The 25,018-nt window shown below is 36.3% G+C and overlaps 4 protein-coding genes across 11 annotated transcripts in view; 3 read left to right on the top strand and 1 right to left on the bottom strand.

The window, feature by feature from the left end:
* Positions 1–7,562, top strand: part of LOC107609331 (probable disease resistance protein At1g12280) — a 9,429-nt gene extending 1,867 nt beyond the window's left edge. The window contains exons 1-6 of one of the 3 annotated variants that reach the window (XM_016311246.2): positions 983–1,897; positions 2,258–5,215; positions 5,339–6,056; positions 6,155–6,312; positions 6,464–6,595; positions 6,775–7,562. In XM_016311246.2, the coding sequence (XP_016166732.1) occupies positions 2,279–5,215; positions 5,339–6,056; positions 6,155–6,312; positions 6,464–6,595; positions 6,775–7,515 (4,686 nt within the window). In that variant the 5' untranslated portion in view covers positions 983–1,897; positions 2,258–2,278 and the 3' untranslated portion in view covers positions 7,516–7,562. Of the gene's footprint in view, positions 1–966; positions 5,216–5,338; positions 6,057–6,154; positions 6,335–6,463; positions 6,596–6,774 lie in introns of those variants that run through there. The other 2 variants (XM_016311248.2, XM_021106844.1) reach the window with 2 other exon arrangements.
* LOC107608014 lies at positions 7,972–8,999 on the bottom strand. 2 transcript variants are annotated; one of them, XM_016309907.2, is made up of 3 exons: positions 8,867–8,999; positions 8,573–8,787; positions 7,972–8,460 (listed from the first exon to the last, which is right to left on the bottom strand). In XM_016309907.2, the coding sequence occupies exons 2-3, from the start codon at positions 8,738–8,740 to the stop codon at positions 8,254–8,256; spliced, it is 375 nt and encodes a 124-aa protein (XP_016165393.1). In that variant the 5' UTR covers positions 8,741–8,787; positions 8,867–8,999; the 3' UTR covers positions 7,972–8,253. The 2 variants fall into 2 exon arrangements, with proteins under 2 accessions (XP_016165393.1, XP_016165394.1); XM_016309908.2 differs by having other exon boundaries at positions 8,573–8,781; positions 8,867–8,973.
* LOC107608945 lies at positions 9,183–17,687 on the top strand. 3 transcript variants are annotated; one of them, XM_021106842.1, is made up of 9 exons: positions 9,183–9,347; positions 9,462–9,705; positions 9,992–13,056; positions 13,591–13,891; positions 14,142–14,788; positions 15,268–15,958; positions 16,059–16,261; positions 16,405–16,678; positions 16,756–17,254. In XM_021106842.1, exons 3-9 carry the CDS (start codon positions 10,018–10,020, stop codon positions 16,803–16,805), a joined length of 5,205 nt encoding a protein of 1,734 aa, XP_020962501.1. In that variant the 5' UTR covers positions 9,183–9,347; positions 9,462–9,705; positions 9,992–10,017; the 3' UTR covers positions 16,806–17,254. The 3 variants fall into 3 exon arrangements, with proteins under 3 accessions (XP_020962501.1, XP_020962500.1, XP_020962502.1); XM_021106841.1 differs by having other exon boundaries at positions 9,184–9,347; positions 16,769–17,687; XM_021106843.1 differs by lacking the exons at positions 13,591–13,891; positions 14,142–14,788 and having other exon boundaries at positions 9,184–9,347; positions 16,769–17,687.
* LOC107609954 (putative disease resistance protein RGA3) lies at positions 18,392–24,927 on the top strand. Of its 3 annotated transcripts, none has more exons than XM_021106840.1 (8): positions 18,392–18,557; positions 19,267–22,084; positions 22,335–23,073; positions 23,262–23,341; positions 23,411–23,521; positions 23,888–24,004; positions 24,075–24,201; positions 24,273–24,927. In XM_021106840.1, the coding sequence occupies exons 2-8, from the start codon at positions 19,304–19,306 to the stop codon at positions 24,740–24,742; spliced, it is 4,425 nt and encodes a 1,474-aa protein (XP_020962499.1). In that variant the 5' UTR covers positions 18,392–18,557; positions 19,267–19,303; the 3' UTR covers positions 24,743–24,927. The 3 variants fall into 3 exon arrangements, with proteins under 3 accessions (XP_020962499.1, XP_016167505.2, XP_016167504.2); XM_016312019.2 differs by having other exon boundaries at positions 18,393–18,557; positions 19,267–22,234; positions 23,888–23,968; XM_016312018.2 differs by having other exon boundaries at positions 18,393–18,557; positions 19,267–22,234.

The following is a 25,018-nucleotide window of genomic DNA, read 5'->3' as shown; positions in this document are numbered from 1 at the left end:
TTTCTCATCCCCCTCTTTTTTTTTTTTTTTTCTTTTTGGTGTTATCTTTCAGATAGTAAACAATCCAAAAGTGCTTATTTTGTGTTTGGATTTTTAGTTCTAAAAGTGATTATTTTATAAAAATATGATAAAAAGTAGTAATATTATGAGAAAAGTTTGGATTTTTAGTTCTAAAAGTGCTTATTTTATAAAAATATGATAAAAAGTAGTAATATTATGAAAAAAAGTTATTTTTTTAACTTCTCTATAAGCTCCTAAATAACTTCTTAGAAAACCGCAATTTAGTTTTGAAAATTGTACGAGACGTTAATATTATTACTTTTCATAAGTCAAAAGCTCAAAAAAATTACTTTTGAAGCTTCCCAAACGAGCCCTAATAGCAACTTATAAATAAATTATTTTGTGTTTAGATTTTTAGTTATAAAAGTATTTATTTTAAAGTTTTAGCGTTTGGATAAATAACTCAAAAAATACAAATTTTTTTTTACACAAGAAAATGAAAATTAAAATAACGATCATAATTGAATGTTTACATAACCTAATCACTAAGATCACAATCGTTTAGGCAATTGATTCTTTATTTGCTCTCTTATTAGTTCCATTTTTTAGACAATTGGTTCTTACCACGTAATATCATTAAAAATTGGTTCTTCTACTTCACCTTCACCATAACGGTGTTCTTGTATGTGGTGAATAGTAATAAAATTTTAATTTACAATAATCTTGATGACAATGCCAAAGAAATTATTGTGTAGTTAGTGTTTGCTATTTTATTGTGTATGATATGGTAGGTGAACATAAAAAATAAATATAAAATGTGTGTCAATGTATATTTTGTTGTTTTTTTTTATTTTTTTTTACTCCTATTAGCCTCCTTCTTTATTAGGGTCAAGAACTTGTTATAACAAACTATAAAAATAATAAGCTATATAAAAATAAAATCACATGTGAAAATAATAAAATTAAAACTGAGATTTCATACCACACACAATTAAATACAAATTTAATAATAAAAATAGAGTGGTAAAATGATAAAAAAAAAAATAACTAGAAGAAAGATATATAGTAGGTGGTTTGTTTTAAAATGGTCGTTGAGGGTCAATACTACAGCAGATGAATCATTACGTTGAAAATGGTGGTGAAAGGACAGTATTTCTAAGAGATGAAACCTTATGTGAAAATGGTGGTAGAGGACTAGTATTTCCAACAGAAACAGAAAATATTTTCAAAGAGCCAAGAATAAAAGTAGATTTTTTTTTGTTTTGAAGTCAATTTTTTTAGGAAAGTGATAGAATGACTTATCGAATATTTTTACTTCTTCAAAAAACCGTGAATGAACTTTTCGAGAAATTAATTAAAAGTTTTTTTTTTTAAATGATGCCAAACACGCGTATTATTAACTATAACTGACCTTGAGTGAGAATTTCTATGGTTGCTGCCTTGCATGTTGGAAGATAAGTTAAAAGGCTACCAAGTGATACAATTTTAATGCCTTTGACATTGCCATGTTGAAATCCGTGGTAATTGTAAGAGAGCAAGAAATACTTGAGTTAAAAGGCTACCAAGTGAATATCAGTACTTAATAATGAGAAGATTATTAATAATACAAGTCATTGTTATGATTTATGAACCATATATAAGAGTGGACCAACTTGTAATTAATAGATAGCTAACTACCTAACTAACTAATTCATGACATCTCTAATAATTAGTGTCATAGTATTCCAAATATTCTATGCACAGTGATATGGTTTTCATGAACATCGAAGCTTATTGCAAGGAAGTGATCAAAGACTGAGGATTACCATATTCTCTGATTGTTGCTTGAGATTGGAGCAACGGGAACACTGAACTACTTGGAAGTGTTAATTTTGTGTTGGAAAGTCAACTAAACAAGGTAGGTTTAACACAAACTAAGTTACTTCATGTTTTTTTAGCATATAGGGAGCTAAGACAGGGTGTGTTTTTGTATATAAACTAAAACCAGAATTCTTATGTAATGATCAAAGACTAGTTAATAAGGTGTAAAGACATATTTAGATCTTTTTTTTTGGTGACTATATTTAGATCTTTATTTTCAAATATGTTAATAGAGCTTTCAAATGAAAAATAAAAATGTGAGAAGCTGAATCCACTTCTGCTAATGTGTATTTTTGAGGAAAACAAAAAATGATCTTTTCTAGCACATCAGTCACTTTCCAATATTGTGTGTAGTTGCTACATCACATGACAAGTTCATCTCTTGTGCTCAAGTCAGGTTGCATTTAGCTGAGTCTTGATGGATTGCTTTATTGGTTTTGCCTCTTCCATTGCAAGAGATTTGGCATGTGGTGCAGTTGATGAATTGCGCTATCCCTGTTGCTTCAACAATTTTGTCGACGACATAGAACGAAAGGAAGACGTATTGATAAGAACAAGGAATGGTGTAAAAAACCGTGTTAAACATGCAAAGAAACAAGCAATAAAGAATACTGAAGTTTTTGATGCATGGTTAGAGGGATCCAGCCCTCTCAAAAACAATGTAGAGGATCTGCTCAAAAAAGCAAGAACAAACAAGAGCTGTTGTTTTGGACTTTGTCCAAATTGGATTTGGAGATACCATCTTGCCAAGAAATTATCAAAGGAAAAACAGGAAATTGAAAAGTGTATTGAAGAAGGTAAAGAGTATATGCAATTTGAACGTGTAGCTTCGCTGCCGCCCACTCTATATCTCTCTGCAGCAAAACGTTTGAAATTTGATAGTATGCAATATCCTTATGAGCAACTTATGGAAGCACTTAAAGATGACAAGGTTACTACTATTGGATTGTATGGCATGGGAGGTTGTGGTAAAACCACCATGGCATTGGAACTTATGAGGACTGCAGAAACTGAGCATCTTTTTGATAAGGTGCTTTTTGTGCCTGTGTCAAGTAAGGTCGAAGTTCGAAAAATCCAAGATAAGATTGCTAGTATGCTACAGTTTGAGTTTCCAGAAGATGGAGATAGGGAGAGAGCCCAACGTTTGAGCCAGAGACTAACTCTTGATGATGAGAGTACCCTTGTGATCTTGGATGATGTGTGGCAATTGCTTGATTTTGGTGAAATAGGAATACCTTCGGGTGAGGATCATGGAAACTGCAAGGTTCTGATCACCACGCGTTCCGGAACAGTATGTGGTTTGATGGATTGCCAAAGAATAATTCACTTAGCAACTTTAACTGATGAAGAAGCATGGTTTCTTTTTCAAAAGCAAGCAAACATATCTCTAGACATGGATAATAATCTAAAGCAATTGGGAAGACTGATATCAGATGAATGTAAAGGGTTACCTGTTGCTATTGCTGCCATGGCAGGGACTTTGAAAGGCAAGGCCGAAGATGATTGGAGGGTCGCATTAGACAGACTAAGAAGATCAATTCCAGTGAATATCGAAAAAGGTTTGCAAAATCCTTACAATTGCCTGCGAGTAAGCTATAATAATTTGGACACTGAAGAAGCCAAGTCACTTTTCTTCTTGTGTTCTGTGTTCCCTGAAGATTTTAACATCCCAGTGGAAACTTTAATCAGAATTGCAATAGGGTTGGGCATAGTTGGAGAAGTTAGATCACTTGAAGGGGCAAGGAACGAAGTGAGTGCAGCGAAGAATATGCTAATAAGTTCTTGTTTGTTGTCATTGTCGCACGACAATGATGAGGGAGAATGTGTCAAAATGCATGATTTAGTTCGCAATATAGCCCTCTGGATTGCAAAGGAAGAGAATAAGGTGGTGAAGTGTGCCTTGGAAAAGGATGTGACTTTTGAATCCAATTCCATAAAATATTTGTGGTGTAAGGAAGTTCCAATTGATTTGGATTGTTCTAGTATTGAATTTCTCTGCATAAAAACAGATCTGCACATTTCAGATGAAATTTTTGAAAGATTGGAAAGCCTCAAAGTTTTGTCTCTTTGCTGGGAAGGTACTCACCGAAGAGCGCTATCAATCGCCTCGTTCAAATCGCTGTTGAACCTTCGCTGTCTGTTCTTAGAATGGTGGGAATTAGGTGATATCTCATCTATAGGCTGCATGAAGAAACTTGAAAGTCTTACGTTGTGTCTTTGTTCATTCTTTGAATTACCTGATGTTGTAACTACACAATTGACAAACTTGAGATTGCTACATTTGTCAAAGTGTGACATTGAAACTGATCCTTTAGGAGTGATTGGAAGACAACAACTGTTGGAAGAACTGTACTTCTATGATTATGAATGGGGTTTTGATATTGGAGAACATGCAGAGTTCTTAAAAAAATTTAGTGTCCCTCAAGCATTGCGGAGGTATCAGATAAAGTTAGGACCTGAATTCGAAGATTATGAGAAAGAAATTCTCAGTGGTCATAGAACTTTAGTTCTTAGTTATTTTGATACATCAAATGCAGCAGTTGTGGATTTGGCCAAAAAAGCAGATGTTCTGCTCCTAGCAAATATAAAAGCAGGTGGGAAAAACATCATCCCTGACATATTTCAAATAGAAAGTGGAGGAGCTATGAATTACAGGTGGACTGAGCTTTGGTTACGTGATTCTGAGACGATAGAGTGTTTGGTAGATACTCGCAGCCATTATAAACAAGTAGGAGCTCTTTTTTCCGAGTTGCGCAAACTGGCAATCGAACGTATGGAGCACTTAGCAGCATTATACCATGGTATGCCTCTGGTTGGCCTTTTCAAGAACTTAGAGCAACTATATATCTACAAATGTCCAGTTTTAGCATGTCTCTTCGTTCGTGCGGTTGCTCGAAATTTGATACAGCTGGAAAAACTAGAGATAGTGTCTTGTGATGGACTGAAGTACATAATGGCAGATGAAGACACAGAGGTTAAGGAGATTAACAGAGAAGATGACATTTTGGTGTTCTCAAAATTGAAGCAGCTTCGAATCAATGGGTGTTCAATGCTGGAATATACAATTCCAGTTGCCTTTGCTCAAAGCCTTGTACAGTTGGAGTCTCTGGAAATTTCCAGATGTGGTGAGTTGAAACAAGTGTTTGGACAAAGCATGCACCAAGGTCACAATCAAAGTGAACCTGATATTGAGCTTCTTGCTCTTGAAAAGCTTCAACTTACTTCCAACTCGAATATGGTTAGCATTTTCCCCCAACATTGTTCTGCAACATTGCCATCTCTGTATGAGTTTTATCTGTGGGATTGTCCAAAGTTTGATATAGCTGTCAATTCATCCAAGGCTAATCGTTGGAAGGTAGGATTAACATGTCATTAAGAGTAATCTGCCATTACCTGTGAATTTATTAATTCATTTCTTTTCCTTGTTAGTTATACTTTTTCTTTTTCGCGCTTTCACATTTATATCTCATGATTATAGGACGTTAGGATCATTGAGAAGGAGTTCCTGACTTCAAAATCTCTAGTGATAAACAACTCCAACATGGAAAGTATTTTTAACCTTGATCGGGTGGATACGCATGGACAACCAATCAGCTTGAGTTTGCAACACCTACGAGTGCTTTATCTATGTCGAATGAAGTATATCTGTGTTGGTCTGGAAAACTCCTTTGCCTTTCAACATCTCAAGAAATTAGAAATATATGGATGTGAAAAGGTTGAGGTAATCTTTCCTGTTTCTGCTCTGCGATACCTACCCGAATTGGAGCGACTAGAGATAACAGAATGCCAAGCCTTAAAGCAAATCATTGAAGAGGATGTGGAGAGTAAAAGGTGGTCGAATCGTTTTCATCCGCAGCCATGCTTCCCGAAACTAGCTGCACTTTTTGTCAACAATTGTCACAACTTAAAACGTCTGTTTTGTGTGTCTGCATCAAATGATCTTCCCAATCTAAAGTTGCTCATCATATGGGGTGCCAGTGAGCTAGAAGCACTGATCAGTGACAAGAACGGAAAGGCGAAAATTGAGCTACCAAAGCTTAAGCTTGCAGTGCTAACCTATCTATCCAGTCTTTGCCAAGAGATTGAATTGCCCAGTCTAATGCTTCGTGTTGTCCATGATTGTCCAAAACTCTCTTTGACTTCATCATTTCCTACGCTTGAGGAGTTTGAAGGAAAACTTTCTGAATTGAACAAAGGTAAGTATTCTTCTCCAATACCATACTTTGTTATGCATTTTTTTGCCACCAAGAGGTTCATTATCTGATAGAGCCCTGATATAATTTCTTTTTGGAAGATTTGGAAATTGATGAGTTTTATAGGTGGAAGTTAGTCAAGATGGTAGGTGAAATTATTAAATCAGATAGCAGAGTTGAGGATCCTACTAAGGAAGTCACTACATACTTTCCAGTTGGCGCGGAAGATGAAACCAGAAGCACTATGGAAATTCATCAGGTATACAATGAAACACAACCTTGTAAGTGAATAATTGGTGTAGAATGATATGAAGAAACATTGAACATATTATTTTAATGTAAATTGTGATGCTAACTGTAACTGACCTTGTTTCGTATATTTGCGTTGCGTTTGTTTTGGTTTTGAATAGAGTATTAGGAGAGACATTGGAGAAGGAGCTACTTCACATAATGACAAGACAGTAACCCTCTCAAATCATTCACAATCAGCTAGATCAAAGTCAGACCAGTTAGTTAATTCTCGGCATAAATCATATTCACATGTAAGTTCATTTTATGCAATTTTGATGTTGAATATTCTTGTTCAACTTGTTTCGATTTATTATTTATCAAATTTTTAGTGAATATATTGTTGCAATAATACGAAAGTTGCTTCCTAGCAAATTGATGAGACTAACGCTGATGCTTTTTTCTGTTACTCTTTTCTTCTTATTCTTCACAGCCAACAAATAAAAATAATGAGCATCGTCCTGTAATTGTTAGAGACTCCGAGTATGATGTTCCCATCAGTTTAGTCCAAATAGGGGAGGATGACAACAATGACCGAAAAATTGCACCTTCTGTTTCTGTTCTCGCAGAAAAACATCCTGTAACCGATGATAATTTGGTGGAGAAGGTCGTTGCCGATGTAGAAGAATCTCTAAAGATGCCTCTGAAGGACATAGCTAGTTCTGAGGCTAACTGTCTTCGCCTTCTAACTGCTCTTAAATTCTTGTCTCACCTTCCTCTAGAAGATGAGACTCTATCAAGTGGACTTAAAGCAGTCATAGACTCCTTACACCAAGAATTTCCAAGCATTCTATGGTCCTTTAAACAAGCCTTTGCTGCCACGCATAGATTTGCAGTGCTTGAAGAAAAGAAGAGATGCATTATGGAAGAGCCGAGTTATCAAAACGAGAAAGCCTATGAGATGGAAGAAACTGTGAAGGAAGGAATCATAAGGCTGGGGAAAGAAATAGAAGACTGTGAAGCTGAACTGTCATCTCTTGAAGAGGAAAAGAAGCAATGCATTTTCGAAAGTACAAGGGTGAAAAAGGAATCTGAGAGTGTGAGGAGAGACATTCCCCAAATGGTGGAATATCAAAGAAAAGCTAAGCAGCAATTATTTGAGATCAATTATAAATGGTCAGCTTTGTGTAGTCAATTTCAGCTTAACCACATGGTTGCCAGAAGACCCTCTTAAGGATTCTTCATGATCGTTTATTTCTGCTTTTATTTTCTTTGTGAATTTTCCAAATGTATATTCCTCCTTTATTACTGTACTTAGTATCTATTTTTTTTTATAACTACTGATTTGGTGTAATGCTTGTTGTTTGAAGTCAAGTACACTTCCCAATGGTTTGAATAATCCAAAACTTTCACTTGTAATGGTCTTCCACTTCCTGTTAAAAATGAATGTCTTCTTTTTCAAGAAGAAACACTTGCATAGTGCCAGAAATTTTGTTGCTTCTAACACAGTTAATAATGTCTTTGTATGCATAATAACTCCATTACAGCACCACGATTAATTGCAGAAATTAAACTCAAGAACCGGTTCACAAAGGATAGAACCAATACAGCAAATGCTTAGAAAATTTTTTAGTAGTGAAGTTCATTAGCAGCAAAGACTTTCTTTTGTCAGCCAGCAACTTCAAAGATATGATTTTGCAAATTTTAGCCATTATTTTGCTCATCAAATTTAAGCAAACAATAGTGCTTGCTTAAGGTATGTTTCTCTAGTTAAGCTTTCCACTAACTTTGTATGCACCTATATAAACCAATAGCACTCATGATTCATGAAACACTTAGAACTTGTTTCAAATCTCTAGAAAGCCTACAATGATCTGAACAAAAATGTTTGCAAAGAAAATACAATAACTTGCAACCTTTATGTTGAAACATTCATACACTATTGTTCTTCCTCCTAAGAAGAGAAGAAAGACTAACTTGGAGAGGGCTTTTGCTTTGAAGGAAGAGTTGATGGTGTTGGCTTAGTAGCAGCAGCAGGATCTATAAACCAAGTAGTGTATAGGAACTGCTTGTGTGCACCAACATGGTTACAAAGAAGACGAAGCTTCTGCCTCTCCCTCATCCATCTCAGCATTATCTTCATGTGATTCTTGCTCGTTAAATCTTTCAAGCCTACTTCCTGATAACACGAATATGCATTCATTCATATATATAAAATAATCACTACTCACATCAATAACAAGGATTATTGGAATGGTTAGTTAGTTAGTTAGTTAGTTACAGTTAGTTACCTTGACACGCTCCCAGGTGTTGGAAACAGTGATTGGACCATGCTCCTTGACGATATCGTAGAGGATGGCGGTGATGGTGTTCCTCTGCTCCGGCGGTGTCTTCATCGCTATAGGTCCCATCTTCGGCTTCGATTTCTTAGCTAAGAATCTCACCGCCGTCCCAAACATTTTATTCTTCTTCTTCTTCTTCTCAAATTGATTCTACCACACTGTCACTATCACCAACATTTATATAATTATATCTAAATACTGAATTTGATAACATTTTTCTAATCTCATCGGAAATGAGCTTACCTGTGTTCAGTGTTGTGCTGTTTTTTCTTCTTCTTCTTCTTCTTCTTCTTCTTCTCTGGACTCTCGACTGTGGAGGGTTCCGGAAGAGTAAGATGGCTAGCTCCACGGTTTAATATTGGGCCTAGTGGGCTAATACATAACCCCCTAAGACTGGGTAACAAATAAGCCCATTTATGTTAGTATTGGGCCTAACGCGACTCAAGCCCACCAGAAAAAGAAAAGAAAAATGAAAAATCAAACCATTGCATTGACTAAGGAGTCAACGCTGTCCCACGGTCTTGCATGAAGATAGAATTGTAGTTATTATGCTACTTTTGTTTGGTTGTTAATTTGAGTAAGAAATGGATCATTCAATGACCTTCACAAACACAATCATTGCTAAACTGGAGGAACTTGATTAATGAAAGAGAATGAACTGAAGAGGGAACACTCTGATCTATCTAGAACCTTCAAGCTTGTGTTGGAAACGCAACAAAACAAGGTAAACTTTAACACACAAATCAGTTAATCATGAAAAAGGCTTCTTATTTCTGAAGTTACAATTCCACTGAGTATATTGAACCAAAACTTTTGTTGGTTTGTTGATTGGTTGCAGGGAGAACTTGTGATTGTTGGAAGTTGAAAAGACGTGACTTCCCTGCTGCACCCATTCACTTGTCAAGTTTGCTGTGGTGTCTTCAAACTTCAAAGTTGAAAGTGCATGCAGATGCAGATGCAGGATTTCCAATATCCATATTGACGCAATAATGAGGATTATCTTATATTCTTCTCATTCGAATTCGATGATTGCTGTTTGCTGCTAGAGGTTTGAGTCAACCTTGTGTTGGAAAGTCAACAAGGTAATTAATTTATTTTACTGTTAGTTTGTTCGTTCTGTTTTCACATTCCATACTGGTTGTTGATGTGTACTGATCCTGAAAACTGAAGCGGCCATTTTTATAATGTATGATATGAAACCGTGTCTTTGTTTGATTCATTTATAAAAAAGAAACAGCTAAATCTTATTACAAGGAAATCAGGTTCTTCAGTTCTAGTTTTGGTTACCTTTCAGTATTATTATCACTCACCAAAGCTGCACAAAATTTTTTCTCTCAAAATTAGTTATTGCTTTCATCTCGTGTTCAGGTGAAGTTGCATTTAGTAGAGTATTGATGGATTTTGTTAGCAGCTTTGCCGCTTCAATTTCAAGAGACTTGGTCTGTGGAGCAGTAGACGAATTACGCTATCCTTGCTGCTTCCACGACCTTGTTGAGGGCCTTGAACATGAAGACAAAATGCTTGTGGACACAAAAAAGCGTGTCCAAGAACATGTTCATCACCAAAAGCGGCAACTGAAAAAGACTGATGAACTAATGCACAAATGGCTCAACCAAGCTAACAACCTTTCAAATGATGTGGATAATTTACTCACAGAAACAAGGACAAACAAGATTTATTGTTTCGGAAAGTGTCCTAATTTGTTTTGGCGATATCGCTTGGGGAAGAAGTTAGTAAAGAACAAAGGGGATGTTAAAAAGTGTATTGGAGAAGGTAGCAAGTATACGCAGTTTGAACGGCTTGCTTCGCTTCCAGGCTTGAGATACTTTTCTCCTGAAAGATGTTTGAAGTTTGAGAGCACACAATCTGCTTATGATCAACTCATGCAGGCACTAAATGATGACACTGTTAACATGGTCGGCATGTATGGGATGCCAGGATGTGGTAAAACCACATTGGCAATGGAAGTTGGGAGAAAGGCAAAAGAAGAGGGGCTTTTTGGGGAAGTAGTCTTTGTTCCTGTGTCTAGTGTTGTGGAAATTCAAAGAATCCAAGAAAAAATTGCAAGTTGGCTACAGTTTGATTTTCCTCAAAAAGAGGAAATTCAAAGAGCACAATGCTTGGACAAGTTCTTCGGAGAAAATCATGAGAATGTTCTTTTGATTTTGGATGATGTATGGGATAGGCTTGATTTTGAAGCCATAGGAATTCCCTCCTTTAAGAACCACAGGGGATGCAAAGTTCTCATCACCACACGGTCTGAAGCAGTTTGTTCTCTGAATGATTGCCAAAAGAAGATCCGATTGAAGACCATAGAACTTGAAGAAGCGTGGAAACTTTTCCAAACTCAAGCACAGATAACTGAAGACACTTCTAATGCCTTGAAGAAATTGGCAAAAGAAATTTCAGATAAATGTGAAGGACTGCTTGTGGCAATAGTAGCTATAGCTAACACTTTGAAAGGCAAGGGTGAAGCAGATTGGAAGGTTGCGTCGGATAATCTTAAAAGATGTAAGCCTGTGATCATTGAGGGAGGTTTGCAAAATCCTTACAAGATTCTGCGTGTCAGCTATGATAACTTGGACCCTGTAGAACAGTCACTTTTCTTGTTATGTTCTGTATTCCCTGAAGACTTTGAAATTCCAGTTGAAGATTTAATCAGAATTGCAATAGGGGTGGGCCTAGTTGAAGAAGTTGTCACATTTGAAGGGGCAAGAAACAAAGTAATTGTAGCTAAGGATAAGCTTTTAAGTTTCAGCTTATTGTTAGATGCTGTTGGAGTAAACTGTGTCAAAATGCATGACTTAGTTCGCGATGTAGCCCGTTGGATTGCGCGCAATGATGGTAAGGCAATTGAGTGTGTCATGGAAAACAATGCAAACTTGGTGGATAGCACTCCGATAAGATATCTGTGGTGCAAGCAATTTCCAGTCGAGTTGGACTGTTCTAGTATTGAATTTTTATGCATAAAAACAGATACGGAAGTATCAGAAGGAATTTTCAAAGGAATTGCAAGTCTCAGAGTTTTGATTCTTTGCTGGGAAGGCCATCAGACAAGAGAATTGTCAACCATGTCCCTCAAATCACTGACAGACCTTCATTCTCTATTCCTAAGTGGGTGGGAATTATTTGACATCTCGTTTGTGGGAGATATGAAAAAACTTGAAAGTCTTACATTGCATAATTGTTCTCTCCCTGAATTAATTGATGTTCTAGTCACACAAGTACCAAACCTGAGATTGCTAAATTTATCAGGATGTGAAATGGAAGGGAATCCATTTGAGGTAATTGGAAAGCACCCGCGAATTGAGGAACTGTACATTAATGATGATAGGCCAGAATGGGATTTGGAAGATGAAGACCCTCCTGAATTCTTCAGCAAGTTCAGTGTCCCCCAACCACTGGAAAGGTATCAAATACGACTGGGCAAATACTTCTCAAAATATCAACAAAAGTGTCTCAGTCATGGCAGAACCTTATTTCTTAGTTGTTTTGACACATCTAATGTGGCAGTCAGGAATTTGGCCAAGAAAGCAGAAATTCTGCATATAGCAAATATTCGTGGAGATGTCAAAAGTATCATCCCTGGCATATTTCAAATTGAAGGAGGAGGAGGAGGTATGAACCATGGGTGGATTGAGCTGCTGATAAAAAAATCAGAGGATATAGTGCATTTGGTTGACACTGGCAAACATTTGAGTGAAGTAGGTTCTCTCTTGTCCGAGTTGCGCAAGCTAACAATCAAGCGGATGAAGAAGCTAAGATATTTATATCATGGTCAGCATGGGAGTGGTCTTTTTGTGAAACTAGAGGAGCTGTATATAAAAAAGTGTCCACAACTGCAAGGAACATTATTTGACTGGAAGCTGAATTTGTGCAGTCTAACGGCCTTGAAATTGTTTGAGTGTAAAAAGCTGACATCTGTCTTCACGCTTGCTGCAGCTCGTGTGAGCCACTTGGAAATACTGGAAATATTGTACTGTGATGGAATCAAGCATGTATTAGATGATGATGAGGAAATTGAGTCAAGTAATGATGATGATGGCTGTTTAGTGTTCCAAAAGTTGAAACGGCTATTAGTTAGAGGGTGTAAGAAGATTGAATACATAATCCCAGCCACATTGGCTCAGGGCCTACTACATTTGGAATGCTTGGAAATAGAAGATAATAATGAGTTGAAACATGTGTTTGGCCACTCCAAACATGGAGCCCAGAAGAGCCAAAATGCACTCAAGATTGATCTTCCACGTCTAGGAGAGCTTGCTCTTGTTAAGTTGCCAAACATCATTAGCATTTGCCCAAGAAATTGCCGTGCAACATGGCAATCACTACATCAGGTAGCTTTGCGGAATTGTCCTGAGTTTGTCATTGAGTCTGCCAATAATTGCATGGCTGGTTCCAAGAGAAGACAGGATGACCAGAGTATCATTGAGGTAAAATTGCTTTAATTTTTCTTTCGTTGTCAACTTGTTGATTATCTACCTGCACAATTTGACAGGAACTGTAGGAATCAGTATAAAAGAGGAGCTCCACATATAACAATGCATATTACTCTATTGGCATGCATTTATGATTAATACAACCAAAACTGGAAAAAGTTTAAACCAAATTTCTTAAAGACATACTAAGAGTAAGGTGCAAATAATTCGATAAGTGTAAGCTGGGAGATTCCATTTATTACAGAGCTTGTTACAAAAACAAGATTATTTTTAGTACTGTTATCTTTAGAATGTATTTGTTTTATCTGCATTTATCATTTTAAACAGTCAAAAATGTTGGAGTGTCATTTTAATAAAGAATTTACTAGTCTCAAGACACAACCTACACAACTCCTAAAACAAAAAGAGAGAAGAACAATAGTATTTCAATAAATAATAATTACATAAAATATGATTATGGTTGTTTACTGCTGAAATTATGTGATGAATTTTTCTTTTTAAATCTTTATTAACTACATTAAACAACAGATAAAAGGCAATGACTCAAGTTTATATGAGATAAGAATGAAGGAGTGTGAGTTAAAAGCCGTACTTGAGGTGGCAGATCGATTCATTGATAAGGAGCAAGATCCATTGATGAAATGTTTACAAAAGCTAGGCTGTATATACAATGCTCTTACACAATCCATGAATCCCCAAAATCTTGAGCAAATGGTGGTAAGTGGAAACACTAATGAAGGAGAGTTTCAATACTTGCTAGATTTTCATTTGGAATCTAATCAAGTGGAAAATTTCCCGCCATCAGTTTCCATTGTGAACTACAAATTTGGTAAGTATTTCACGCTATTTTCACGTGTGATTTTTGCGTATGTCCTTTTGGAAATGTCTTTAGAGGGGAAAAAATACTTAGTATATGAAGTTCACTTTATATATGTACTTAGTGCTTGAAATATTAAGCATAGATCTAAGTTAATAGACGGTCTACTTAACAATCAGTGAAGCAATATACCTGATACCATATCGAATTGTAACTCATCTGCGAAGCAATTTTGAATTCCTTCATTTTTCCCGTCTTCCAGGACCATTCAATCTGTGCAATCTCAAAAGTGTGATATTAAGATCTTGTTTGATGCTACAAACATTGTTTGAACCATCCACAGCTATTAGCTTGACTTCATTGGAAGAATTGATGATAGCCGATTGCCATGAGTTGAAATATGTAGTAACTTCTGAAATTGCTCATGGAAATATAGAGGAAATAACTCCGGAAGATTACGAACCGCAGAGTTATGCTTCAATGTTTCCAAGATTGAAAAGGATCAATGTTATGAATTGTCACTCATTGGAATATATACTGCATGTATCCTTTGCTCAAGGCCTAATGGAGCTGCAAGAAGTCGAAATACGACATGTTCCTCAGTTGAGATATATATTTGGTGAAAATATTAACGATCGTGTTCATTCTTCTAATGATCATCAAGAAAATGTCCAAATTGAGCTTCCTGCTTTGGAAAAAATGGCACTCTTCGATTTACCAAATATGATCAACGTTTGTTCGGGCAGTTATTATGCCACGTGCTCATGTCTGCAACAGACTGTCATGGATAATGTTGGGTTGTCTACCCTGTCTGTCAACAATAGGATGGTTCATTCAGGAGCTACACAATCACAGACACAAAAAGGAAAAAACTCTTCACATTCAAGTCGCAATCATGGTTCTGGATTTGTATGACTCCACCAATATCTTCCTCACTCACTGTCCCTCATCCTCTTTATATTTCTTCCTCCTCTTCTTTTTCTTTTTCTTTATTTTTTCTTTTTGGTGTTATGCATGCCATTAGTTTAAACTTTAAACCATATTTTTATTTTCTGATGATTATTCATATACCTTGCATGTCATTCTAATTAACTGTTTATAGAAGTTTCCCGTATTGGGAAGTCACCAATACAATAAGTGAGAATGACAATAGAATTATTTGAAAGAATTTTTGCTAGACTGCCAAAATTTATGGAGGTTGGATCAAGACTATTCATCCATAAAAGTCTCACTATTTAGTGGTTTTGTAAGTTAAAGAAGTCAAAACCCAGCCATTAGGATTTTATTGTATAATATGTGTTGTAGTGTCATTTAATAGCTACCACTTTGAGTTCTTTCCCTTCCTCTTTGCTGTACTATCAGTGCTGATGAGTAGTATGCTTTTACAGGATAAAACAAATGGGAAAATGTCAGGATCTGAGTCTATTTGGAACAACTCCGAAATAGAAGGCAATTTTCATCTGGATGAAGTTCCCATCAACAGACAAGAAATGACCTCATGGTACATATGGAAGGGTGCCAAACACTTTGTGACCCTCCAAAATGTTACTTTGCTATACATTTTGGGTTGTCAAAAGCTGAAGGTCATATTCTCTCCCTGTGTGTTGAGAAGCCTACCTCAATTGACGATCCTAGTAGTAATACAGTGTCATGAATTGGAGCAAATCATTGAGGAGGATGAAAATTACGAAGTTGCACCAAACCCTGAATCCAAAAAAGTGTCCTTCTCAAAGCTAAAGTTACTTCTTATCACTCACTGCAACAAATTGAAGCATATGTTCCATCTTTCTGCATCCCACGAGTTTCCACAACTAGAGTATTTGATCATAAAACAAAATCCCTGCCTCGAGCAAGTATTTCGAGAATGTGAACAAGATGTGGGGGATAGGAATGGAAGGGTGGTCGAGGCTTTGCTTCCAGAACTGAAACATGTAATATTAATGCAACTGCCAAACTTATGTAACATCTCTCAAGGGATAGAGTTTAACAGTCTGGATAATCTTCTTGTGCACAATTGTCCAAAACTCACACTTACTTCCACAACTACTGCAGAGGAGATGTTGCGAAGTTATTATCATGGTATGCATTCACTATGCACTTGTTTTGGTTGGACTATTGATTCTCTTGATGGTTTGGCCCTCTTATCATTTCCATAATTCTAATAATCTTTGTATTGCAGACAACGTAATTAATTTCTTCGTGCTTAGCGAATTACTCTGCATAAATGATATTGTAAATAAAGAAACTGTTCAACATCAACCAGCATCTGAAAGCCGAGGCAGAGCCAATGAATCAGATGAGATTCTCACATCAGGCAGAGAAAACAAAGGGTCAAGAGAGTTACAATCATTGGAGCAGATTCCTCAAGCTGACTTGACACAGGTTCATATTGTATTTTTCTTTTTCACTTTTCCCCTTCAAAACTTGGGCATCAGTATGTGAAGAACAAATTAAACTAGAAACAATAAGAGGTAATATCAACAACATTGAATTGCTAATAAAGCATTACCTCTTTGGAATTGTAGAGGGAATTTGTCAATGCTTCTAGGCTTGAAGACAAGGAGCATAAGAGTGAGAACATAAACAAAGAGGGAAGTTCTCAGAATCAGTACCACGAAAGGTGTGAGAGCAAGAATCTAGAAGAAAAGGAGATCTCTTATGGACAAGAGCATGAAGAACCTAAGAGAGAGGAGTTGAACAAAAAGGATTTTATTGAACCACGTTGTTCTTATGTTCTTGACAGGCAGCACCAGGAGAAAGAGCATTCTTGCAGTGTCTGTATTACTCAATGCTCTAACGGTAAAGAATTTTCATTTCACTATGCTCTATCTCTTCTTCCACTTGCCTTCCTTCTTGTCCCCTCTCATCTTTTATAGAGTTTTTTGCCAGATACATCCATTGTAGAGGAGCTGAATTCTTTAGTTGAAGCTGGTGAATTGCGTGCTGAATGTGTTGCAACTTTGAGCTCTTTCTTAACTGCTCAGCCTTCGATGCGTCTCACCATTGATAACTCCTCTTTGATTTTTAAAGGCTTTGCCTATTCATCACTTCATAGGCTTGTGTCTTTTCTATCTACTCAACCTCTATTGTCTCTTGTTGGCGACAAGCATGCTGAATTCTTGGATCTCATTCGCCTCGTTGGATGTTTTCCTTTCAACAAAGGCTGGTTAAGTGATTTGGAGGACAGGGTTGCCACTTCTTTGCCGGTTTCTTCCTTGTCAAGCTTGGATAAACTTCTTGCAGATAAACAACAGGTTCTTTCTAAGTTGGAGCCGCTTCAGGATAGAGTGAATGCCCTCCACTCTGAACTTGCTGAATTGTCCACTGAGATGGAACCCTTGTTACGTTCTCTACAAGAAACAGAGGCTCAGGAAGCCAACATTCTCGCCACCTTGAATTATCCATTGTTTCAACTTTAATCATGTTGCTCTTTAATTTGTTTGTTTGGAATTGTTACTTTCTCTTCAAGAAACAGAGACTTTCTTTGTTTCAAGAGAAAGAGGGTCGAAAATCTTTCTTGTTTCTTCCCGATAATGGGCAGAAGTGGGAGGGAAGTTGGCTTGGCTTTCTTTTTCACAAAAATACCCCTTCAAATATTGTGTCTTGGCTTGGCTTGGCTTGGTTTGTTATTGTTATGCTACTATATTTTGTGGTTCCCTACCTATGTGTTGATGACAGAAGCTGCTACTCTAATGACAGTCTTTATTGAACCTGGGTTATTATTTAAGACATGATAAATATAGATGAGTGAATGTAACTAATGTATATTCTGAATGTGAAAATAATAAAATATGATGACTTATGTGCTTGTCCTTGTGTTTATTTTAGATGAGCATATCTCTATTTTGTTATTAGCTATGTTACAACACTAATTATGCTACTAGTGACAAGCTTTTGATGTAGTCATTTTGTTTAATTGTTAAAAAAAGGAAAGGAAAGAATACTTGTAAAATAATTGGAACAAATCAGCCTATTTATGTTAGTCTTGGGCCTACTTACTTTCTTAACAAAGTCTTTTCCTACTAGTTGGGTCAACTAAATGGATTAAAGATGTTATTGTGTTGTGTCCAACTGTCCATGCATTAGGATGTGATGAAGTTTTACGTTGGTTGTCGCAGGTCTAACACATGAATCTAAATATGTTGGTTATCACAGGCCTAACACATACATCTAAAGATGTCATTGTGTCGTGACCATGCATTCTATTGCGACACATTGGTTGTGTATCTTCTTCTTCTTCTTCTTCTTCTTCCTTGGACTCTCGACTGTGGAGGGTTCCGGATGAGTAAGATGGCTAGCTCCACGGTTTAATATTGGGCCTAGTGGGCTAATACACAGCCTCCTAAGACTGGGTAACAAATAAGCCCATTTATGTTAGTATTGGGCCTAACGCGACTCAAGCCCACCAGAAAAAAAAAGAAAAATGAAAAATCAAACCATTGCATTGACTAAGGGGTCAACGCTGTCCCACGGTCTTGCATGAAGATAGAATTGTAGTTATTATGTTACTTTTGTTTGGTTGTTAATTTGAGTAAGAAATGGATCATTCAATGACCTTCACAAACACAATCATTGCTAACCTGGAGGAACTTGATGAATGAAAGAGAATGAACTGAAGAGGGAACACTCTGATCTATCTAGAACCTTCAAGCTTGTGTTGGAAACTCAACAAAACAAGGTAAACTTTAACACACAAATCAGTTAATCATGAAAAAGGCTTCTTATTTCTGAAGTTACAATTCCACTGAGTATATTGAACCAAAACTTTTGGAAACAAATAAGTATTTATCATCTAATATATAGACTAGATTGCCAAACCAAAAAGGACCTAAATGAAAATGTTTATAAATATAGAGATTTGATTTTATTAGAAATGTTTAAATTTAAGGAATTTGATTGAAAGTTGAGTACAATTATAGAGAAATACAAAGTAATTAAACCATTTTTCTAAATTACTTCAATGATATATCTATCTATTATCAAAATATAATACTTACTTGCATTTAAAATATTGGCCAGCTAAATAAATAGAGAAATAGTACGGAAATATTTGGTAACAATTAGTTAAAAACAGTTAGAATTTGTTTTAACTAGTATTCATTAATTGTTATTAGAATTAATGAATACTAAATAAGGCAATGTTGGAAATTTTTTTTGTTTTCTTAGCATTACTCGAAATAAAAATGCCAATAATTGACTATGGAATGACACTGGGGTAATGCTAGGGAGACAAAAAAAAAAGCAATGAATGCTAAATAAGGCAAGTTATGGCTGTTTTTGGCTGATTTTCTTTGGTTACCAAACATTTCCGATAATGGAAATAAGAATTTGCATGAATTAGTATAAACTAAGTGATTTAAGTCGATCTCTTCAATTCTTGTGTTCAGGTTAAGCTGCATTAATATTTAGTGGAGTTATGAACTTATGATGGATTGCATTTCTGGTTTTGCCTCTTCCATTTCAAGAGATTTGGTGGTAGGAACAACAAATCAATTGCGCTATCCTTGTTGCTTCAATGATTTCATTGAAGACCTTGAACAAGAGGAAGAAAAGTTAATCACAACAAGGAACAGTGTTGAAGACCGAGTTAAACATGCCAGAAAACAAGTAATAAAGAATGCTGAAGTTGTGAATGCATGGTTGGAGAAATCTAACCCTCTCAAAGATAAAGCAGAGGAGTTAATAAGAAAAGCAAGAACAAACAGGAGTTGTTGTTTTGGCTACTGTCCAAATTGGATTTGGAAGTATCATCTAGCCAAGAAGTTAGCAAAAAGAAGAAAGGAAGTTGAAATGTGTGTTCAAGAAGGTAAAATGTATATACAATATGAAAGGATTGCTTCACTTCCAAGCAAGCAACATTTCTTGGAAAATTGTTTGAAGTTTGATAGCAGAGAAGGTGACTATGAGGAGCTTCTAGAGGCACTAAAAGATGATGAGGTTACTACTATTGGATTGTATGGCATGGGAGGTTGTGGTAAAACCACCATGGCTATGGAACTTATGAGGACTGCAGAAGCTGAGAATCTATTTGATAAGGTGCTTTTTGTGTCTGTGTCTAATATAGTAGATGTCAGGAAGATTCAAGATAGAATTGCCAGTGCTTTGCAGTTTCAGTTTCCAGAAGGAGGAGAATCGGAGAGAGCACAGCGCTTGCGCGCGAGATTGAATCTTGATGACCAGAGAACTCTTGTCATTCTAGATGATTTATGGCAATCACTTGATTTTGGTGTTATAGGAATTCCATCAGGTCAAAACCATAGAAACTGCAAGGTTCTCATCACTACACAATATGAAACAGTTTGTAGTCTGATGAATTGTCAAAGAATGATTTACTTATCAACCTTAACTGATGAAGAAGCGTGGGAGCTTTTCCAGAATCAAGCACAACTATCTGGAAGCACTTCGGATAACTTGAAGCATCTGGGAAGACTGATTTCAGATGAATGCAAAGGATTGCCTGTTGCTATTGCTGCTCTGGCTAGCACTTTGAAAGGCAAGGCTGAAGATGATTGGAATGTTGCATTGGTTAGATTGAGGAATTCAATTCCGGTGAATATTGAGAGAGGTCTGAAAGATCCTTATAAATGCTTCAGAGTAAGCTATGACAACTTGGATACCAAAGAAGCCAAGTCACTTTTCTTGTTGTGTTCTGTGTTCCCTGAAGGTTATGAAATCCCAGTTGAAACTCTAATTAGATTTGCAATAGGACTTGGCATGGTTGGAGAAGTTTGGTCATATGAGGAGGCAAGGAATGAAGTATGTGCAGCTAAGAACAAACTCATAAGTTCTTGTTTGCTATCAGATATTGGAGGAGGAAAGCGTGTCAAGATGCATGATTTGGTTCGCGACGTAGCCCTTTGCATTGCAAACAATGACAACAAGGTGATCAAGTGTGTGTTAGAAAATAGTGCAATTTTGGAATCCAGATCAATAAGGTATCTGTTGTGTAAGGAGTTTCCAAGTGAACTAAACTGTTCAAGTATTGAACTTCTATGCTTAGAAACAAATTCAGAAGTATCAGATGAAATGTTCAGAACAATGGGAAGGCTTCAAGTTTTGTTTCTTAGCTGCAAAGGCCTTGGTACTAGCTCATTATCAACCATGTCGTTTAAGTGGTTGATAAACCTTCGTTGTTTATGGCTGAAGATGTGGAAATTAGGTGACATCTCTTCCATGGGATATATGACAAAGCTCGAAAGCCTTACGCTGCTTGGTTGTTCATTCTTGGAGTTAACTGAAGATGTAATGGCACAACTAACAAAATTGAGGCTGCTACATTTGTCAGAATGCAAAATGGAGAGAAATCCTTTTCAAGTAATCGGAAGAAGGCCATCATTGGAAGAACTTTACATTGATGGTGAGACATCTAAATGGGACAATGGTAATGGAGGCCAAACTGAATTCTTCAGAAATTTTAGAGTCCCTCAAGCATTGGCAAGGTACCATATACAACTAGGACACAAATTTAAGGGTCATGGAGATAAAATCCTTAGCTGTCGTAGAACCTTAATTCTTAGCTGTTTTGATACATCAAATGCATCAGCTGTGGCTTTGGCAGAGAAAGCAGAGGTTCTGCTTCTAGCAAATATTGTTGGAGGTGCACAAAATATCACACCTGATATATTCCAAATTGAAAGAGAAGGATTTATGGATTATGGCTGTATTCAGCTTTGGTTATGTGATTCTGATGAGATCAAGTGTTTGGTTGAAAACAGCAATCATCCCCAACAAAGGCTGAGAAATATGTTCTCCAGGTTGCGGCAACTAAGACTCGAAAGAATGAAGAATTTTGGAGCTTTATATCATGGTGTGCCTCCTATTGGCCTTTTTGAGAAGCTAGAGCATCTATATATAAGCAAATGTCCACTGAAAACATGTCTCTTCACACCTGCGATTGCTCGAGGTCTGCAACAGTTGGAAAAGCTAGAGATATTTTCATGTGATGAACTGAAGCATATACTTGAAGATGAGGAGATAAGTGGACAGGACCATAGGGTGATCTTCTCAAAATTGAAAAAACTTCATATTATGGGGTGCCAAATGCTAGAATATGTAATCCCAGTTACTTTTTCTCAAGGCCTTGTGCAATTGGAGTCTTTGGATATAGATTATTGTGGTGAGTTGAAATATGTGTTTGGAGAATGCAGCACAGATGGTGATACAAGTCATCAAAATGGAATCAACATCGAGTTTCCTGCGCTTCAGGTGCTTCGACTTACTGATAATTGGAACATGATTGGCATTTTCCCCCAGTGTTACAGTGCAGAGTGGCCATCTCTGCATAAGTTTTATTTGGAATATTGTCCAAAGCTTAAGATAATGTCCATCAATACTTTCAAGGCTAATGAATGCAAGGTGAGCAAAGTGATGAGGCATAGTTAACTTGAAATTACTTTCCTTGTATATTATCCTGATTCTGTTTCATTCATTTGTTTCCTTGTCTTACAAGTTACAGGACACAGTGGCCATTGAGAAGGACTTCCTCTCTTGGGAAACCATATGTATACACAAGTCCAAAGTAGAAACTATTTTTAGCCTCGAACAGGCCGAGATCATTGAGCAACCGGTGAGATTACAGTTAAGACATCTAGAACTTTCGCATCTACGTCAGATGAAGTATATTTGTGTAGGTTTGAAAAACTTTTTTGTCTTCCAAAATCTAAAGACATTAGAGATCAAAAGATGTGAAAAGTTGGAGGTAACCTTTCCTGCTTCTGTTATGAGATGCCTTCCAGAATTGAAGCATCTAAAGATTATAAAATGCCGGGAACTGAAGTTGATCATTGAAGAGGGTGATGCAGAGAATCACAGATTATCAAATTGTGTTCCTCCACAGCCATGCTTCCCAAAGCTGTCTGAACTGATTATTACAGACTGCCAGAACTTGGAAAGTTTATTCCTTGTCTCCGAATCGAATGACCTTCCCAATCTAGAAGTTCTCATCATAGTTGGAGCTGGTAAGCTAAAAGAATTGATCAGATGTGAAGAAAGACAAAGTGATCAAATAAGAAACGTGCAAGTTAAGCTTCCAAAGCTTAAACTTCTAATGCTGATGTCCATGTCTAATCTTTGCCAAGAAATTGAACTGCCCTCTGCAGCACTTTGTGTCATCGATGAATGTCCAAAATTCCCTCTGACTTCATCGGTTGCTACCTTCAAGGAGTTTGAACGAAAAATCTCTGAATTGGATATAGGTAAGTCTGTGCAACTGGATTTTAACTGTTTATATTTTCACATATGATTTCTCTATAGTGAATTAGTATTTTCTCATGTCTTAAAAACTGGTTATTTGGATAAAGTGGTATATACATTATTCTTTTAATGTACAAGTTTATACATTAATAATTTTTGTTCCTACAAAATTTTCCCTGTCTAATGGAAGATCTGGAGGATCTGGAAATAGCTGGAATTGACCAATGGAAAGTACTCGACAGGGTTCGCGAGATTAATAAATCGGATCAGGTTTTTTCTGATTCCTTGTTGCTTATTTTTCTTATCAAACAAAGCCATATTATGACTTAGTGTTTCCAGATTGAAGAAGAAGAAGCAGAGATCAAAATTGTTGGAAAATCTTCTTATTTTGATATACCATCTACATCTACAAGTCCCTTGGACATTGCTGTACATAAAGCACACTCACATGTGAGAATAATGCTCTAAGCTACTGTTTTTCTGAATCAATATTGGAAAATCTGAGAATGAGTGGCTTTAACAATTATGCTTGTGCACTTATTCATTACTTCTTACAGGAGTTAATGACATATATACTGTATTAACTTTTGAATGTTATACAAAATATTGAGAGTTCAATTAGTAAGAAAGTGATGACCATCTTATAAAATATCAAAGACCTTGTGAATGATGAATTGATGATCCTATCATTAAATGAACCTACTAATATTGAAACTTAACATTAGCAGCTGAAGAAGGAAACTAAACTAGAGACACTGAAGTATTATCAATGAGGTTAAATAATTGAACAATATGTCTTATATATGGAAATTGCAGAGTATTGAAGGAATAGAGAAAACCTGTGTTGGAGAAGTTCCAGCATCACTGAAGCCAATATCACCAATTTTTGGTTCAGAAGTAGTAGCAAAACCTCTATATAAAATACCCTCTATTGTAAGTTAGCTGTTCATTTCAATTTTCAAATACATGATAGTGAAATTGTTCTATTCTGTGATGTGTGTAGAATGTTGAGGACAAGATTAAAGAAGGCCAAAAAATGCAGGATGTTAAAGATAGTATCCAAGAGCAAGAGCAACCTCACTTATCAGATAAGCAAGTTGTCTCTAATAGCAATATTGAGGTTCATGGAGGTTAGTAATCTTCTTTCTTTTTATTTTAAAATATAGATAATGTTATTAATACTACCATTTTTCATGTGCAGATTCGTCGATGATAACGAAATTGGAAGCATTTAAGCAGTGTTCTGATCTTGATGATGCACAAATTGCACTGCTTGCTGAGGCAATAGCTGTGTATCCTCATCTTTGGAAAGTTGTTGAGGATTTCAGCATGCGCTTTCAAGCTTGGATGTTGAAGACTTTGGTAGATATATTATTCTTCCTTCGGAACGAATCTCCGGCCAGTGTTACTCCTCAACGGAAGAAGGACTTCCAGAAACTCTGTGATGAAGCTATTCAGTTGGGATTTGACAAGTCATGGATTCATGAAATGCATCAACGTGTTATGGTTATGGTTAAGGATACTAATAAGGTGGATCATGCACAAGAACAACTTGGTGAGCTTCTTAAGAAGCATGATCATCTAACTGAGCAACTTCAAAGCATTAAGGCTGAAATTGTTAGTCTCAGAGACTTTGTTGCTTCTCACAAAAGATGTTTTGATTTTCTTTGATTTATTGAATTGTTTCTTGTGCAAGCAAGCACTCAATTACATGCATGTGTTTTGTAATAACTACATACCACTCAGTGCTATAATTGATCATAGCAAAATTGTGATGCAGAAATTGCTGCACTCAAAAATTTAGCTTCCTCTTTATTTTGTCAGGGATGAAATTGACAAAATAATCTCAATGACTTTGTTGATTTCTCAAAAGAAATGTTTTGATTTCCTATTTGGATATACTGTTGTATGATATATGATCCCACTTCTTTTTTTTTTTTTCTTAAG

Source organism: Arachis ipaensis, chromosome B07 (genome assembly GCF_000816755.2).
Source record: "Arachis ipaensis cultivar K30076 chromosome B07, Araip1.1, whole genome shotgun sequence".
Lineage (NCBI taxonomy): Eukaryota > Viridiplantae > Streptophyta > Magnoliopsida > Fabales > Fabaceae > Arachis > Arachis ipaensis.
This window is presented reverse-complemented; position numbering and strand designations above follow the sequence as displayed.